The 16716-nt window shown below is 43.5% G+C and overlaps 1 protein-coding gene across 1 annotated transcript; it reads right to left on the bottom strand.

Moving 5' to 3' along the window:
• Positions 1-10530: 10530 nt before the first annotated feature.
• On the bottom strand, positions 10531-13761 carry pitx1 (paired-like homeodomain 1). The gene is made up of 4 exons (XM_081391024.1): positions 13676-13761; positions 13436-13543; positions 12447-12649; positions 10531-11649 (listed from the first exon to the last, which is right to left on the bottom strand). The coding sequence occupies exons 2-4, from the start codon at positions 13524-13526 to the stop codon at positions 11113-11115; spliced, it is 831 nt and encodes a 276-aa protein (XP_081247150.1). The 5' UTR covers positions 13527-13543; positions 13676-13761; the 3' UTR covers positions 10531-11112.
• Between the last annotated feature and the right edge of the window lie 2955 nt (positions 13762-16716).

Raw genomic sequence — 16716 nt, 5'->3', positions numbered from 1 at the left:
GTGACGTCAGAGGCTCATGACCCTGATGGTGTTCGTGACGTCAGAGGCTCGTGACCCTGATGGTGTTCGTGACGTCAGAGGCTCGTGACCCTGATGGTGTTCGTGACGTCAGAGGCTCATGACCCTGATGGTGTTCGTGACGTCAGAGGCTCATGACCCTGATGGTGTTCGTGACGTCAGAGGCTCGTGACCCTGATGGTGTTCGTGTTGCAGAGGCTCATCTGATGGTGTTCGTGACGTCAGAGGCTCGTGACCCTGATGGTGTTCGTGACGTCAGAGGCTCATGACCCTGATGGTGTTCGTGACGTCAGAGGCTCGTGACCCTGATGGTGTTCGTGACGTCAGAGGCTCGTGACCCTGATGGTGTTCGTGTTGCAGAGGCTCATCTGATGGTGTTCGTGACGTCAGAGGCTCGTGACCCTGATGGTGTTCGTGACGTCAGAGGCTCGTGACCCTGATGGTGTTCGTGACGTCAGAGGCTCGTGACCCTGATGGTGTTCGTGTTGCAGAGGCTCATCTGATGGTGTTCGTGACGTCAGAGGCTCGTGACCCTGATGGTGTTCGTGTTGCAGAGGCTCATCTGATGGTGTTCGTGACGTCAGAGGCTCGTGACCCTGATGGTGTTCGTGACGTCAGAGGCTCGTGACCCTGATGGTGTTCGTGACGTCAGAGGCTCATGACCCTGATGGTGTTCGTGACGTCAGAGGCTCGTGACCCTGATGGTGTTCGTGTTGCAGAGGCTCATCTGATGGTGTTCGTGACGTCAGAGGCTCGTGACCCTGATGGTGTTCGTGTTGCAGAGGCTCATCTGATGGTGTTCGTGACGTCAGAGGCTCATGACCCTGATGGTGTTCGTGACGTCAGAGGCTCGTGACCCTGATGGTGTTCGTGTTGCAGAGGCTCATCTGATGGTGTTCGTGACGTCAGAGGCTCGTGACCCTGATGGTGTTCGTGACGTCAGAGGCTCGTGACCCTGATGGTGTTCGTGACGTCAGAGGCTCGTGACCCTGATGGTGTTCGTGACGTCAGAGGCTCGTGACCCTGATGGTGTTCGTGACGTCAGAGGCTCATGACCCTGATGGTGTTCGTGACGTCAGAGGCTCATGACCCTGATGGTGTTCGTGTTGCAGAGGCTCATCTGATGGTGTTCGTGACGTCAGAGGCTCATGACCCTGATGGTGTTCGTGACGTCAGAGGCTCGTGACCCTGATGGTGTTCGTGTTGCAGAGGCTCATCTGATGGTGTTCGTGACGTCAGAGGCTCGTGACCCTGATGGTGTTCGTGTTGCAGAGGCTCATCTGATGGTGTTCGTGACGTCAGAGGCTCGTGACCCTGATGGTGTTCGTGACGTCAGAGGCTCGTGACCCTGATGGTGTTCGTGACGTCAGAGGCTCATGACCCTGATGGTGTTCGTGACGTCAGAGGCTCGTGACCCTGATGGTGTTCGTGACATCAGAGGCTCATGACCCTGATGGTGTTCGTGACGTCAGAGGCTCATGACCCTGATGGTGTTCGTGACGTCAGCGGCTCGTGACCCTGATGGTGTTCGTGACGTCAGAGGCTCGTGACCCTGATGGTGTTCGTGACGTCAGAGGCTCATGACCCTGATGGTGTTCGTGACGTCAGAGGCTCATGACCCTGATGGTGTTCGTGACGTCAGAGGCTCATGACCCTGATGGTGTTCGTGACGTCAGAGGCTCATGACCCTGATGGTGTTCGTGACGTCAGAGGCTCATGACCCTGATGTTGTTCGTGACGTCAGAGGCTCGTGACCCTGATGGTGTTCGTGACGTCAGAGGCTCGTGACCCTGATGGTGTTCGTGACGTCAGAGGCTCGTGACCCTGATGGTGTTCGTGACGTCAGAGGCTCGTGACCCTGATGGTGTTCGTGACGTCAGAGGCTCGTGACCCTGATGGTGTTCGTGAAGTCAGAGGCTCGTGACCCTGATGGTGTTCGTGACGTCAGCGGCTCGTGACCCTGATGGTGTTCGTGACGTCAGCGGCTCGTGACCCTGATGGTGTTCGTGACGTCAGAGGCTCGTGACCCTGATGGTGTTCGTGACGTCAGAGGCTCGTGACCCTGATGGTGTTCGTGACGTCAGCGGCTCGTGACCCTGATGGTGTTCGTGACGTCAGCGGCTCGTGACCCTGATGGTGTTCGTGACGTCAGAGGCTCGTGACCCTGATGGTGTTCGTGACGTCAGAGGCTCGTGACCCTGATGGTGTTCGTGACGTCAGAGGCTCGTGACCCTGATGGTGTTCGTGACGTCAGAGGCTCGTGACCCTGATGGTGTTCGTGACGTCAGAGGCTCGTGACCCTGATGGTGTTCGTGACGTCAGAGGCTCGTGACCCTGATGGTGTTCGTGACGTCAGAGGCTCGTGACCCTGATGGTGTTCGTGACGTCAGAGGCTCGTGACCCTGATGGTGTTCGTGACGTCAGAGGCTCGTGACCCTGATGGTGTTCGTGACGTCAGAGGCTCGTGACCCTGATGGTGTTCGTGACGTCAGAGGCTCGTGACCCTGATGGTGTTCGTGACGTCAGAGGCTCGTGACCCTGATGGTGTTCGTGACGTCAGCGGCTCGTGACCCTGATGGTGTTCGTGACGTCAGAGGCTCGTGACCCTGATGGTGTTCGTGACGTCAGAGGCTCATGACCCTGATGGTGTTCGTGACGTCAGAGGCTCATGACCCTGATGGTGTTCGTGACGTCAGAGGCTCATGACCCTGATGGTGTTCGTGACGTCAGAGGCTCGTGACCCTGATGGTGTTCGTGACGTCAGAGGCTCATGACCCTGATGGTGTTCGTGACGTCAGAGGCTCATGACCCTGATGGTGTTCGTGTTGCAGAGGCTCATCTGATGGTGTTCGTGACGTCAGAGGCTCGTGACCCTGATGGTGTTCGTGACGTCAGAGGCTCGTGACCCTGATGGTGTTCGTGACGTCAGAGGCTCATGACCCTGATGGTGTTCGTGACGTCAGAGGCTCATGACCCTGATGGTGTTCGTGTTGCAGAGGCTCATCTGATGGTGTTCGTGACGTCAGAGGCTCATGACCCTGATGGTGTTCGTGACGTCAGAGGCTCATGACCCTGATGGTGTTCGTGACGTCAGAGGCTCATGACCCTGATGGTGTTCGTGTTGCAGAGGCTCATCTGATGGTGTTCGTGACGTCAGAGGCTCATGACCCTGATGGTGTTCGTGACGTCAGAGGCTCGTGACCCTGATGGTGTTCGTGACGTCAGAGGCTCGTGACCCTGATGGTGTTCGTGACGTCAGAGGCTCATGACCCTGATGGTGTTCGTGACGTCAGAGGCTCATGACCCTGATGGTGTTCGTGACGTCAGAGGCTCATGACCCTGATGGTGTTCGTGACGTCAGAGGCTCATGACCCTGATGGTGTTCGTGTTGCAGAGGCTCATCTGATGGTGTTCGTGACATCAGCGGCTCATGACCCTGATGGTGTTCGTGACGTCAGAGGCTCGTGACCCTGATGGTGTTCGTGACGTCAGAGGCTCATGACCCTGATGGTGTTCGTGACGTCAGAGGCTCATGACCCTGATGGTGTTCGTGACGTCAGAGGCTCATGACCCTGATGGTGTTCGTGACGTCAGAGGCTCATGACCCTGATGGTGTTCGTGACGTCAGAGGCTCATGACCCTGATGGTGTTCGTGTTGCAGAGGCTCATCTGATGGTGTTCGTGACATCAGCGGCTCGTGACCCTGATGGTGTTCGTGACGTCAGAGGCTCATGACCCTGATGGTGTTCGTGACGTCAGAGGCTCATGACCCTGATGGTGTTCGTGACGTCAGAGGCTCATGACCCTGATGGTGTTCGTGACGTCAGAGGCTCATGACCCTGATGGTGTTCGTGACGTCAGAGGCTCATGACCCTGATGGTGTTCGTGTTGCAGAGGCTCATCTGATGGTGTTCGTGACATCAGCGGCTCGTGACCCTGATGGTGTTCGTGACGTCAGAGGCTCGTGACCCTGATGGTGTTCGTGACGTCAGAGGCTCGTGACCCTGATGGTGTTCGTGACGTCAGAGGCTCGTGACCCTGATGGTGTTCGTGACGTCAGAGGCTCGTGACCCTGATGGTGTTCGTGACGTCAGAGGCTCATGACCCTGATGGTGTTCGTGACGTCAGAGGCTCATGACCCTGATGGTGTTCGTGACGTCAGAGGCTCGTGACCCTGATGGTGTTCGTAACGTCAGAGGCTCATGACCCTGATGGTGTTCGTGACGTCAGAGGCTCGTGACCCTGATGGTGTTCGTGACGTCAGAGGCTCATGACCCTGATGGTGTTCGTGACGTCAGAGGCTCGTGACCCTGATGGTGTTCGTGACGTCAGCGGCTCGTGACCCTGATGGTGTTCGTGACGTCAGAGGCTCGTGACCCTGATGGTGTTCGTGACGTCAGAGGCTCATAACCCTGATGGTGTTCGTGACGTCAGAGGCTCGTGACCCTGATGGTGTTCGTGACGTCAGCGGCTCATGACCCTGATGGTGTTCGTGACGTCAGAGGCTCGTGACCCTGATGGTGTTCGTGACGTCAGAGGCTCGTGACCCTGATGGTGTTCGTGACGTCAGAGGCTCATGACCCTGATGGTGTTCGTGACGTCAGAGGCTCGTGACCCTGATGGTGTTCGTGATGTCAGAGGCTCGTGACCCTGATGGTGTTCGTGACGTCAGAGGCTCGTGACCCTGATGGTGTTCGTGACGTCAGAGGCTCATGACCCTGATGGTGTTCGTGATGTCAGAGGCTCGTGACCCTGATGGTGTTCGTGACGTCAGAGGCTCGTGACCCTGATGGTGTTCGTGTTGCAGAGGCTCATCTGATGGTGTTCGTGACGTCAGCGGCTCGTGACCCTGATGGTGTTCGTGACGTCAGAGGCTCATGACCCTGATGGTGTTCGTGACGTCAGCGGCTCATGACCCTGATGGTGTTCGTGACGTCAGAGGCTCATGACCCTGATGGTGTTCGTGTTGCAGAGGCTCATCTGATGGTGTTCGTGACGTCAGCGGCTCATGACCCTGATGGTGTTCGTGACGTCAGAGGCTCATGACCCTGATGGTGTTCGTGACGTCAGAGGCTCATGACCCTGATGGTGTTCGTGACGTCAGAGGCTCATCTGATGGTGTTCGTGACGTCAGAGGCTCGTGACCCTGATGGTGTTCGTGACGTCAGAGGCTCATGACCCTGATGGTGTTCGTGACGTCAGAGGCTCATCTGATGGTGTTCGTAACGTCAGAGGCTCATGACCCTGATGGTGTTCGTGACTTCCGGACTGGTTTAGTGTTCCCACTGATCACGCTGTTGTTGATCTGTCTCTCCATCACTGGAACACTGCAGAAGACAGATGTTGTGGTGTTTGGGATGAACCCGAGACATCAGATATCTGTCAATCAAGATAACAAGGTCAGAGCTACTCTTACGTTATGTGTTCCCGGGTTAAAGTTCAGCCACAGACTCTCTCTGGCTGCGGGTCTGTGGTCCTGTGGAGGAGACACTCGCTCTCCTGAACCAGCTCCAGGACGGAGAGCTGAACTGTGGAGGTCAAGGGTCAACAAGACCTCTGAAGGACTCTGGATCTGCTGACAGAGACCGAGGACGGGACATTAGAAAGCCCTTCAGTCCCAGAAAACCTCCATTACTGCGTTTGTGCTCTCCTCCAGCCCTAAAACCCCATCAGTGAACGAGTGTGTAAAGGATGTTTTAAAAACTGGTCAAAAAATATAATTGTAAATTCTATCATGTAATATGTACACACTTTTATATTTATATTTGTATGTTGCTCTTGATCAGTTTAACTGGTAAAGTAATAAATTCAACGCTATCTCACGACCAATTCGGACGAATGATAAAAAGTTGGCTAATTCGTACGACCTCGTACGAATTTGTACGATTTGTCTAAACCCACGTGATGGGTAGGTTTAGAGGCGGGGTCAGGGGTAGGTCATTCGTATGAATTCATACGAATTGGCCAATTCGTAAAATATGTACGATTTTGCAAAAAACGTACTAATTCGTACGAGTCAGGTTGTATGAATTCGTACGAATAAGCCACCTCGTAGAATTTGTACGTTTTCCCGTGAGATCGGGCTCAATAAATTAGAAGTAGACATCAGGTTATACATGAGCCTTTCAGGATGTAGAGAAAGAAATATTGGCGCTATAAAACATTCCGACAAACGCTATCAATATCAAACAACAATAATAAATATTGAATTTTAAGTGATTTTTAATCACTTTATATAAACTACATCGACACAATCATCAGAGAGGAACCAGTCGAGTCAACATTTGAAGTGGATCAAAAGAGTTTATCAAGAACGGGTATTCTTTTAAATTCATGTTTAATTTTGATGAAAGGTTTTGATCCACTTCAGATGTTGATGTAGTTTCAACTGCATCCCTTATTAAATGTGTATTTGTTTATTTTTGTTGTGGGTCACATGAGAGAGGAAAATTATATTTAAATGCTTTAAATGAATAAACTGTTCATTCTCAGCTTTCGAGTTTTTTGCGAATGAATGCCGTTTCTTGGAGGAAAATGCAAAACTTTAAAAACTGCACAAAAGTAAGATTAAATACCTGACCCTGGATAACAAAACGTGATTTTCAAATCTAGATAGTTGTGATCCAGATGAACCCTTCTGACCTGTGCCGGCCGGAGGAGTTTAACCCATACCGATGCGAACACTAGTCTTTCTCCAGCTTTAGCCTGTGTGTTGTGTAGTGTTCCTGCATCCTTCTCCTATTCCTGCTCCAGGTTAAAGACCCTGCTTCAGTTGACCTTTGACCCTTGGCTGTGATGAAATTAAAGATGCATTGCAAGGTGATTTTATGACCACTTTTTATGAGTGACCTACAAAAAAAGTTGAAAATCAATTAAAGTTTCTAGCTGATACAAACAACAATATACAAACACAAGACTTCACGGTGATCATTTCCAGACTCGGGTTAGAGATCTGCGCTGGTGATCAAACCAAATGCTGAATATTTCAAACTGTTCGCGTCTTTAACGCATTACCGGCGTACATTATTCCATCAACTACATCACAATTCAGTTCATTACAACAGTTTATTGAATTAACTGGGAGTCTGAGAGAAACGCTGAACTTAGTCCTTCAGTGCGTCACTATCTGCACTGACTCCGGAGGGCAAACCGCATCCAATCCGGATCGAGTTCTTCAGAGTGACGCCGGTTTAACGAGCCCGCAGTTCCCGCGCTTCGCCTCGTCATTGCTGCCTGCTATTTTGGTCATTTATTTATCCTTCAATTGCCTGTTTTTATTTTTCATAAATGTTCTTTTTTATCGATTGGTCCAAACCTCTTGGGTTTTTAATTCCACCAGTGTTATGTCCCATACTATATGTCCCATAGACATGCAGATAGACAGGATAGTATTTGTTTCGTATATGATAAAGCAAGTGATTTTATGTTTATATATCAGTCCTTTCAGTAATTTGTATTATGTCCGGACAGCATCTCAATGTTCTCCATATGCATGTTTCCTCATCGCACTAAAATACAACTTTTTTAGAAATGCATGTAGTTTTGCATTTGGAATGTAATGAATTCTCTAAACTCTTACAGATTTATCAGCTTGGCAGAACAGAAGAAGGTGTCAGTAAGTCTTGATATTATAGTTTCTCCGTCATTATTCTGAACTGAATCTGCAGGATGAAACTCAATCAGAGTCATTAACTCTTCAGTTCACCTTCACAAAGCTTGGTTAATCATTCCCTCAAGTCATGATAATAGCAGGTTTTGTGAGTCCATAAAACGCCTTCATGGCGAGACCGCTTTTCTGCAGGGTTAGTTAGATATGCCAGTGTTTTAAATTGTGTCTTTATGTTGTGTAAATTCTTATGCATTGCTTAAATGTCTTCATTGTGGTTTATATTTTATTTTTGCTGATAATGATCTTACTGCTCAGCTGTGTTTTAAATGATTTGTGCTATTTATTTTTTATTTATTTTAAACGTCTTTAGCAAATATATATTTATAAATATATACACACGGGGTTATTACGGATAATATCTCATGCTGTTATCTGAAAGGATGATTCTAAAAAAAAAAATTTTTTAAAGAACATTGGATACATTGTCGAGTAGGCCTCGGGTATTCACTTATTGTTGCTTCTTGTAAATTTCATTTGATTTAAGTATTCCGCATTGCTGTTTTTTTACTACATGCCTTTTTAATTAATGTTATAGTTTTTCTGTCTTATCAACGTTTCCATCTTCCTCTTCCAAACCTTTATGTTTGTTGTGACAGAATTATTGCATAATATCTCGCATTACAAAGTACAGTTTGTACTTCATAACAGCCTGTTGATGTTTACAGCGATGGATTATGATTGAGCATAGACTACTACACGTCGCTTAAATATTAAGTGCAATATTTCAAGCAAAATATTGTCTTTCACAGCCATAACTTTGTTTTATTTTTGCTACAGCTCAATGATGCACGAACTGAATAAGTAAGACAACGAAAAAGACAATGGAGAATTTTTCTATTTTCCAAAACAGTAATGATTTATTAATGCAAACTGAATTTCGTGTAAAGAGTAGGACATATGCGCCAAAGAAAATATCACATTATTGTTATATTGTAAAAGAGAAAACATTTGAGGAGCTGTTTCTACCTGATCGGACCCTTCAAACCTATAACCCAATTTAGTCAGGTTGATTCAGTGATTAAAAACTAGGTAATTTAGATTTTACATTTTAGATTAGCCGATGATTTTTTTTTTTTACAGTGACTGATAGTTTTGTTATTGTTGTTTTAGGATTTAAATAAAAAATATGTTTCAAATAGGTAACAATGTTAAAATCGGATGTTTCACGTCATGTAAAATATAGTTGAGAACACATTTTCACATAAATATAGTGTCGTTTTTGTTGTTTGTTTATTTTTTAATTACACATTTTTTAAGTATTTTGAATAGTTCAGTGAAGGCAATAAATGAGCGTAATAACACTATAACCTTGATCCACTTGGTTATTATAACCCCGCCACACTCTGAATTTTAAGAATGCTTAATTGAGGCCGTGTGGCCATTAATGTTCATTAAGGAGAAGGTTCAGCTTTAATTGAAGGAGATATAGAATGTAGATTTCTTAAGAGCTGATGAATATGGATTTTGAATAATTAATTAAACATGTTGAAGTGACATGCATTGTCTCCTTATCTTAAGCGATTAGACTAGCAGTCTGTGCTTGACTTCATATCAGTGATTGATTAATCAGCTGTTGAGATAAATTAGCTAAAGAAAGCTGCACATATAATTAAAGCGGCAGCCTTTTCTGCATAAAATGCTTTAAAATAATAATTAAAATGGCAATAAACCTCGAAACAATCACGGAAATATTTCTATTTTGTTCAATGCGCGATTTTTTTCGGTAATAACATTGAATTCGTTATGCTATTTAAATCGTATCTCTAAAAGCCTATTTTAGATATGATCCGATTAATTATAATTTACACGGCAATTCGAAGGGAGAAAAAGAATCATGTGAATAACTAGAATTTACTTTCGTCAGATCTGTTCAAAAACATCTTGCAGTGTTATTTTATTGTTCCTCGAGTTTAGGATACTAAAATAAATAATTATTCTGCCGAAGTCCTTTTGGGAATTATTATAATATGTGAATTATTATAATCACTCGTTTCCGTCTACTGCACGCGATTCCACGATCTTCGCTGTGTGTTCGCCGGATTCTCGGTTTTGTCATTGTCCTCCTCGGCAGGTTTGTTCACTTTCTTTCAGACAGTCTCTTGTTTGAATTGGGGAATGAATGAGTTTAACGCGTCCTTGAGAGGCATGTCAGCATTGTGAACTCATTCTGTTAGTCTAAACCAGAGGAAGTGACCATTAACACGGGCCTCGACCTTTGGGGGAATTAAAGGCGTTATTATCAGTGGAAAAGGATCAGCAGAATTAGGGAAAACATCAGTTACGACAGACCTTCTCCTTCATATCATCTAAATGCACCTAAACACACACAAACCGATAAAACAGTCACTTAACGTGGCAAACCGTGATAAGGAACTGATTTTCAAGTTTTCTTTCTCTCTTTCATCCTAAAGGTAGATTTGGATATAATTGGAAATCATCTAGTGTAATCAAGCAAAGTGCTGGAGGATAAAAACAAGGCCAATGGAAGATAGGCCTATTGTCAAATATCATATACGGGCATGTATTACGATGTCAAGCTTAATATATTGACGAGTTGAACTTGCGCGGAACTGAAACCTGCTTACAAGTAAAACACTGGAAAATAGTTGTGTGAATGTACAAAAAAAAAATAGTTGCGATACGCAGGGATATTTATATCGGCTTATTTCGTTAGATATGATTGATTATATTAATTAGAGAAACAATATTAATAAGTTATAAGTGTAAATTCAAAGTTAATGAAGGCCAGGTTTTCGTTCATGTAAACGGTGTCAAGTTTGTTGCATTTAATCAAGCTAATGCCCACATTGATCATTATAATTATTTTAGAAATTCTTTGTTTTGAGGTTTATTCAAACATTACCATAAACATAAGCACAATTTTCAATCAACATGAGTACAACATAAAGTTATAGCTTTGTTATTTTGTCTACACATTCATATAATTTTTTACATTTTTTTTTCCCACTCGGAGTAAGCATGCGGTAACAACTACGAGGACAGAATCCAGACTGTCGATGAGAGGACAACAAAACCTCTGCAAGACAATTAATACAATTAAGAGAACGGGACTCAAACACAACTGAAGACTATAATCTACTGCGGCCTTTCCCGCGCTAACGGTGTTCACTGTTCCCACTCGGAGATACCATCATTTTCAGTTTTGTTCCACGTTTTATATATATGTACAATGTATGAGTTTAACTTGTCTTCAAAACGTTGCAATCCAAATAATGGATTTAAATTGTTGTGCAAGTTTAGGTAAACACAGACAATCCGCATATTCCAATGCAAAATGCCGAACGCATCTAATCCAGCATGGTTGTCGTTTCTCCAGGTATCCGTTCATTGCAGTTTAACTTGTCAACTGTTAGGGTTAGGTCAGTTTAACTAGTCAACTGTAAGTGTTATGTCTGTTTAACTGGTCAACTGTTGTACTGGCACGCGTTCAGACTCGAGCCCGGACTCTGAAGACCGCCGTATCCAAACGACGGGTGTTGCTTAGATTTGAGTCTTAACGTTGCGAGGCTGGAGTTGCAAGTGTCCCTGTACACGCTGTACGGAGAGCCCGGAGGTCCATACGGGCATGTGGACGAGCTCATCGCGGGACTGATCGCGGAGTTATTCAGGCCGATGTTGTTGAGGCCGGTGGTCGGCATGCCAGGCACGGCGGAATGTCCCATCCCGGACGCCATACTCATGGTTGAGATCGAGGTCGGGGCGGAGAACATGGACTGGGACGTGAGGGGACTCATGGAATTAAAGAAGGTAAAGTTCTTCGTGGACAGTGGGTTTGGGGCCAGTCCTTTGTTGGTCCAGTTGTTGTAGGTGTAGGCCGGATACACGTCATCATAGGGTTGCATTAATCCGCTGAACTGCGGCAGGTAAGTGTTCTTACACAGGTCCATCTGCTGGTTCCGTTCCCTCTTTCTCCATTTCGCCCTTCGATTCTTGAACCAAACCTAGAGGAGGAACGCATTATATTTACTCAAGCGCAACCAATGCTATTAAACAGATCGAAACGTTCCCTCGAAGCAGACAGCCTAACAGTAACTCTTCTTGCTGGCTGTAGGAGTAAGCTGCATTTGTTATGCGAATATAATTGATAATTTAAATATCAGCGAAATTATATTTTCAAAAGCATTAAAAATGACGGCATGTAAAAAGTCAAAGTGTAGGGCTAATACTACATTAATGTCGATAAATTAAACCAACCGAGAAATGTCTGAAATTTGATGAACGTTTCAATTCTAAATCCCTCACTATCAAAATTGTAAATGTGGGTCAGAATCTGGTTCTGGAATACTGCGGGATTAGCTGAAAGATCGACCTACTGAGAAATATTTCTAAATATCGCTGAACAAAACTCAGGAAGAATATATTGCCTATTTTTTCCTTAAGAGAGATTTAGAGATTTTAATCCTTTAAATAATGAAAAGCAACCTTTAGCCTGCGTTTGTTAAAAAATATACATTTTCCTAGTATTAATAACAGGATATGTATGACTGAGAATACAACTGACAAAAAAGAAACACTTTTTAGAACTAATAAGACTCGATTAACGATTTATTTAGCTAATGAAATATGTAATTTTACGTTTAATGTTTTGTGATTGTTCTTTCGAAATAAGTATAGGATATTTTTCAGACTTCTTGAACCTGTAAGCTGAAATGTTCTCATGCATATGTCCTGACAGCATGTGCACAGTGTGTGTGTGTGTGTGTGTGTGTGTGTGTGTGGTGTGTGTGTGTTCTCGTACCCGGACCCGGGCCTCGGTGAGGTTGGTCCACACCGCGATCTCCTCTCGGGTGCTCATGTCCGGGTAGCGGTTCCTCTGGAAAGTGGCTTCGAGCTCCTGGAGCTGCTGGCTGGTGAAGTGAGTCCTCTGCCGTCTCTGCTTCTTTTTCTTGGACTCATCCGAATTTCCATCGTCGCTTTTCTGCTCGACAGACCTCTCCTTTTCTGGGGAGAATAATTTAGAAATCTGCTGAAATCTGCTGAAATCTAGTGAAGTAGCGCATATTTTTGCCGGAGATTTGGAAGGAGTCGGACACAAAACGAGAGTCGGACAAAGGGGAATAATGTAATGATTCTGTTGCACAGTGCTTGTCAATCCACAAATATGCAAACAAGCCTTATTAAAATGCTTCAATGGGACGGAAACTATTTGAATACAGTTGGCTACCTACGTAAGATACAGCTAAGTTTATTTTAAGTTTATTTTATTTATTTTTTTGTATTTGAAATCTCAAGATAGAAGATAGGCTATAGGCCTATGCAGTGGAAATGTTTTAAAATCAGGCCTAGTTCGTTGTTTACAGCACTACATTCATGTTTGCAGTTTATACAACACTGTCATAAAAACGCATTTAATTGTAAAATTTACAACAGTGGGAATTTAAACCGCGTTTTTTATATGATCAAAACGGATAGGCCTATATAGAGTTTTGAGGACGCCATATGTAGGCTAATTCTAAACGTGAATTTCTGTTTAGTTTTTAAAGTTTGCAAAGTAGCAATAGGCTAATGTGCATCAAGCACTGCATGATTTCTGCGAAATTAGACGAAAAAGAACAGCTAAACAGTTAAACAAATGACTACTAAAAAAAACAAAAAAAAAAAAACATTTTACACATGTTAGGTATGGAAAGCAAACTTATTTTTAACACGTGTAAATGTAGCCTATGCGTTTGGCTAGCTTGCGTGTGTTTTCGCTCTCTGTATGGTTATGCAGATATGTGTGTTTACCTGCGGTTTCATTATCTGAAGACTCGCTGCTCGTGTTCTCGAGTGTTTCTCTGGTGCTGTTGCTTCTCGGCAGATGGAAAGATGAGGCCATGTCCACATTCAGTCCTCCTTTAAAACAATCATGTGTTATTAAATCTCTTCAGCGGTGTGAAGCGAGCGTCAGCACACTCGCTAGGCGATTTTATAATGAATAAGCCCGTGGACAGCCGCGATCTCAGGCAATATTGTCCTCAAAAGCACCTCAGATCGGCTATATTCCTGAAGAGTAGATGTTCGGAGTGAACGAGTGAAGTGTCCACCAGCAGGACCCACCCTCTGCTCACTTCAGTCCCACCCACAGAGGAAAAGCATTTTTCATACAAGTAAAGTTTTTTCCTTCAAAACTTCTCCGCCGAGCTTCTGGCATTATTGTGTATCAGAAACAGTGTTTTGGACTCAGTCTGCAGCGCCATGAACAGTGAGAGGCTGTTACTTTAACAAAAAGCTGATATACCAATGTCCAGACATTTTCAAACAAACAAACATATTATCCATAAAATCCATCAGTTCTACCGCGCTGTTTATCAGTTAGACTGCAGCAGAACCACCTCTATAATTAACATTAGCCTATTATTATTTTACATAAAGCATATTCTTGAAGCCTAACTGTGCACGAGGCAATTACCAATTACTGTTATTGGCGTACAGTTTAATATCAGTCATTGAAGCAATGTCAGTATTTCTCTTTTAATAATAATAAAAAAAAAGTCTAACATTCCAATTTGTAGTTGGGCTTTTGTTATTTTGAACCAGCAAACCAAATGTGTGTTCAGAAGAAAAAGACTTTGAGGTTCATGAACACGCTGTTATGTTGAATGAATGTTTAGGATTAATGCATTTATATTAATATTTTCTGCAAAAAAATGATTAGTAGGCTAGCCAACCACTATCGCCCAAACCATTACGTAGCCTAACAAACTAAAATGGTCAAATAATATGCAATATAATATGGGTTTATTGTGACAGTTTCATGTCACTGAGAGAACATCTCGCTGCCAGGTTTGTTCTGTAAAGTTTATTGAAGTTAATGGCGCTGTTGGTGAGAATATAATGATGATGATCCATAACCTGCGAAAAATAGGAAAAGCGCCTTTTCTAAATGTTCACGGCACAACTTTCTCAAAGTAGTTAATTGGAAAATTCCACAATTCATACACTGCAGACAATTCATATTCTTATTTTACAAACAAGCCTACTCATCTGACCTACTTTATCATCATTATTATGTTGCATTATTATTATTAGTAGTAGTAGTTTACGGAGAAAACCTTTAGTCAGATCTATCAGCTGCACTTCCTTCCACAGACATTAACAAATAAAAACACTTGATCTGACAGCAGAATGCACGTGTTTCTTCTTATGTTATATTAACCCATACATTATTCGCGTTATACTCTTGTAGGAATGACCCTGGATACATTAAGTGTTGCACAAGCACTTCATTCACGGGTATTTAAATAATCTTCCCAATGAAAATCGCAAAAACACCATCGTCGACGAAGAGCTAAAGATTCCTTTCGCTGCTTGCAGGAGAACTACACCTATAGAAAGCTATCTGTAATTCTGTGACAATGCGTGTATTGAATAACAGAAAATAATAGTAATATTGGTGCCTCGGTATCTTATATAGAGATTCATTTCACGATTATTTTAATTGTAGTTTAATTCAAGCAAATAAATGCCAAATAAATAAATAGTTTTATGTTTATAACGAACACTGAAGATATAGACGCGTGAAATCATTGTTCGTCTAATATGTGCATTTGAAAAGTGTGGATCAACATAAAACTATCATTCAGAGATATTTTATGAGCAGGTAAGATATATTTGCATATTTTAGCTATAAGATTCTTCGGGTTGTTCGCGCTCACAGCATCACTTTCACATCTGTGTCAGACCTGAAGCAAAACAAAGATGTCTAAAGATGCATGCCAATTAAAGACAAAACAACCATTTAAATGTTCTCTCTTAATGAGAGTTAAAACGAATATCGCATATTACCAGTTCAGCCTTTTTGGCCTTCCTTGTCAATCCAGACAATAAACTGCAGTTTACTAACCGATTTAACTAAATAACCCGGATATTATTCGACAAAGAAATAAATAATAATAGGCTCTATGAATATATATAATTTAATATTTTAAGGTGGCCAGTGGATTTAGAAGACTTTAAGGAAGCCTGTAAATAAACGGTGGACGACATTCTTATGATATTATAACGACAATGTAGCCTAACAAACAACTTGTCTTAGTCGTTACCGCAACTTGGCGGGAAGGCTGTTATTATTATTATTATTATTATTATTATTATTATTATTATTATTAGCCTATTATTATTATTAAGAAGAAGAAGAAGAAGAAAGAAGAACGGTCGCGAAGAATTAATGCGCCGAATGTGAATGTAATGACAACTGAATAATAAGCATTTATTTAAAGCAATGCGCAAATACGTCAGATGGTTAAGTGCAGCCTAATTCATTTCAGAACTATACTAAAATAGCCTACTATGTTATTTTTGAAAACACTCGAGCTCGCGCACTCATGCAAACACGCACATTCTCCAAACGTTTGAAAAGGTGTCCCAAAATAAAACTCTAAAACACACTAAAATCAAAACGCTTTTGTTAAATGATGATCACCTCACTCGTGAACTATGTAGGCCTAAGAAACAGAAGCCTGACTTTCTCTCGTTCAAGCAGCCACATGCACCCGCAGGACAGTGCACGAGCCGCAGTGCACGAGCCGCAGACTCCTGCGGTTTAACCTGCACACTGTAAGCAAAGCACGCGCCTTATACTGCTACATTCGTGTCATAGTTTGTTTATTCATTTATTTATATTAATTGCTTTGCATAACCACATGTTGACCGACATTTTTATTTATCGCGTTAACAACCTATTATACAAAGCGAAAACAACAAAACTCTTACAGGCTACGATAATAAATATTATTACATATACTGCACTACATATTTCCAAACATTGTTAAAAAGCGAGGAATAATGACTCACGTGTCAGTTCTCTGAAAGGCTGTTTGGTTCCTTTTCTCGAGTGTTAAATCGTCTCCATGCATTTATAATATATAGTTCCTAAAATGTGTGGTTGTTGTAAGCAACGTTGAAGTTTATGCGCGAGAAGACGCGCGCCGGAGCCTCTATCGGGTACACCGAGCGATCGTGACGTCACACCCCAGCGCGCGGTCCGCATGACGTCACTCGCGCATGCCTGACGGAGGATGAGTGAC

The sequence above is a fragment of the Scardinius erythrophthalmus genome (genome assembly GCF_964197995.2).
Source record: "Scardinius erythrophthalmus genome assembly, chromosome: 17".
In the NCBI taxonomy this organism is placed as follows: Eukaryota; Metazoa; Chordata; class Actinopteri; order Cypriniformes; family Leuciscidae; genus Scardinius; species Scardinius erythrophthalmus.
The sequence above is the reverse complement of the archived record's forward strand: the minus strand, read 5'-3'. Positions and strand labels throughout refer to the sequence as shown.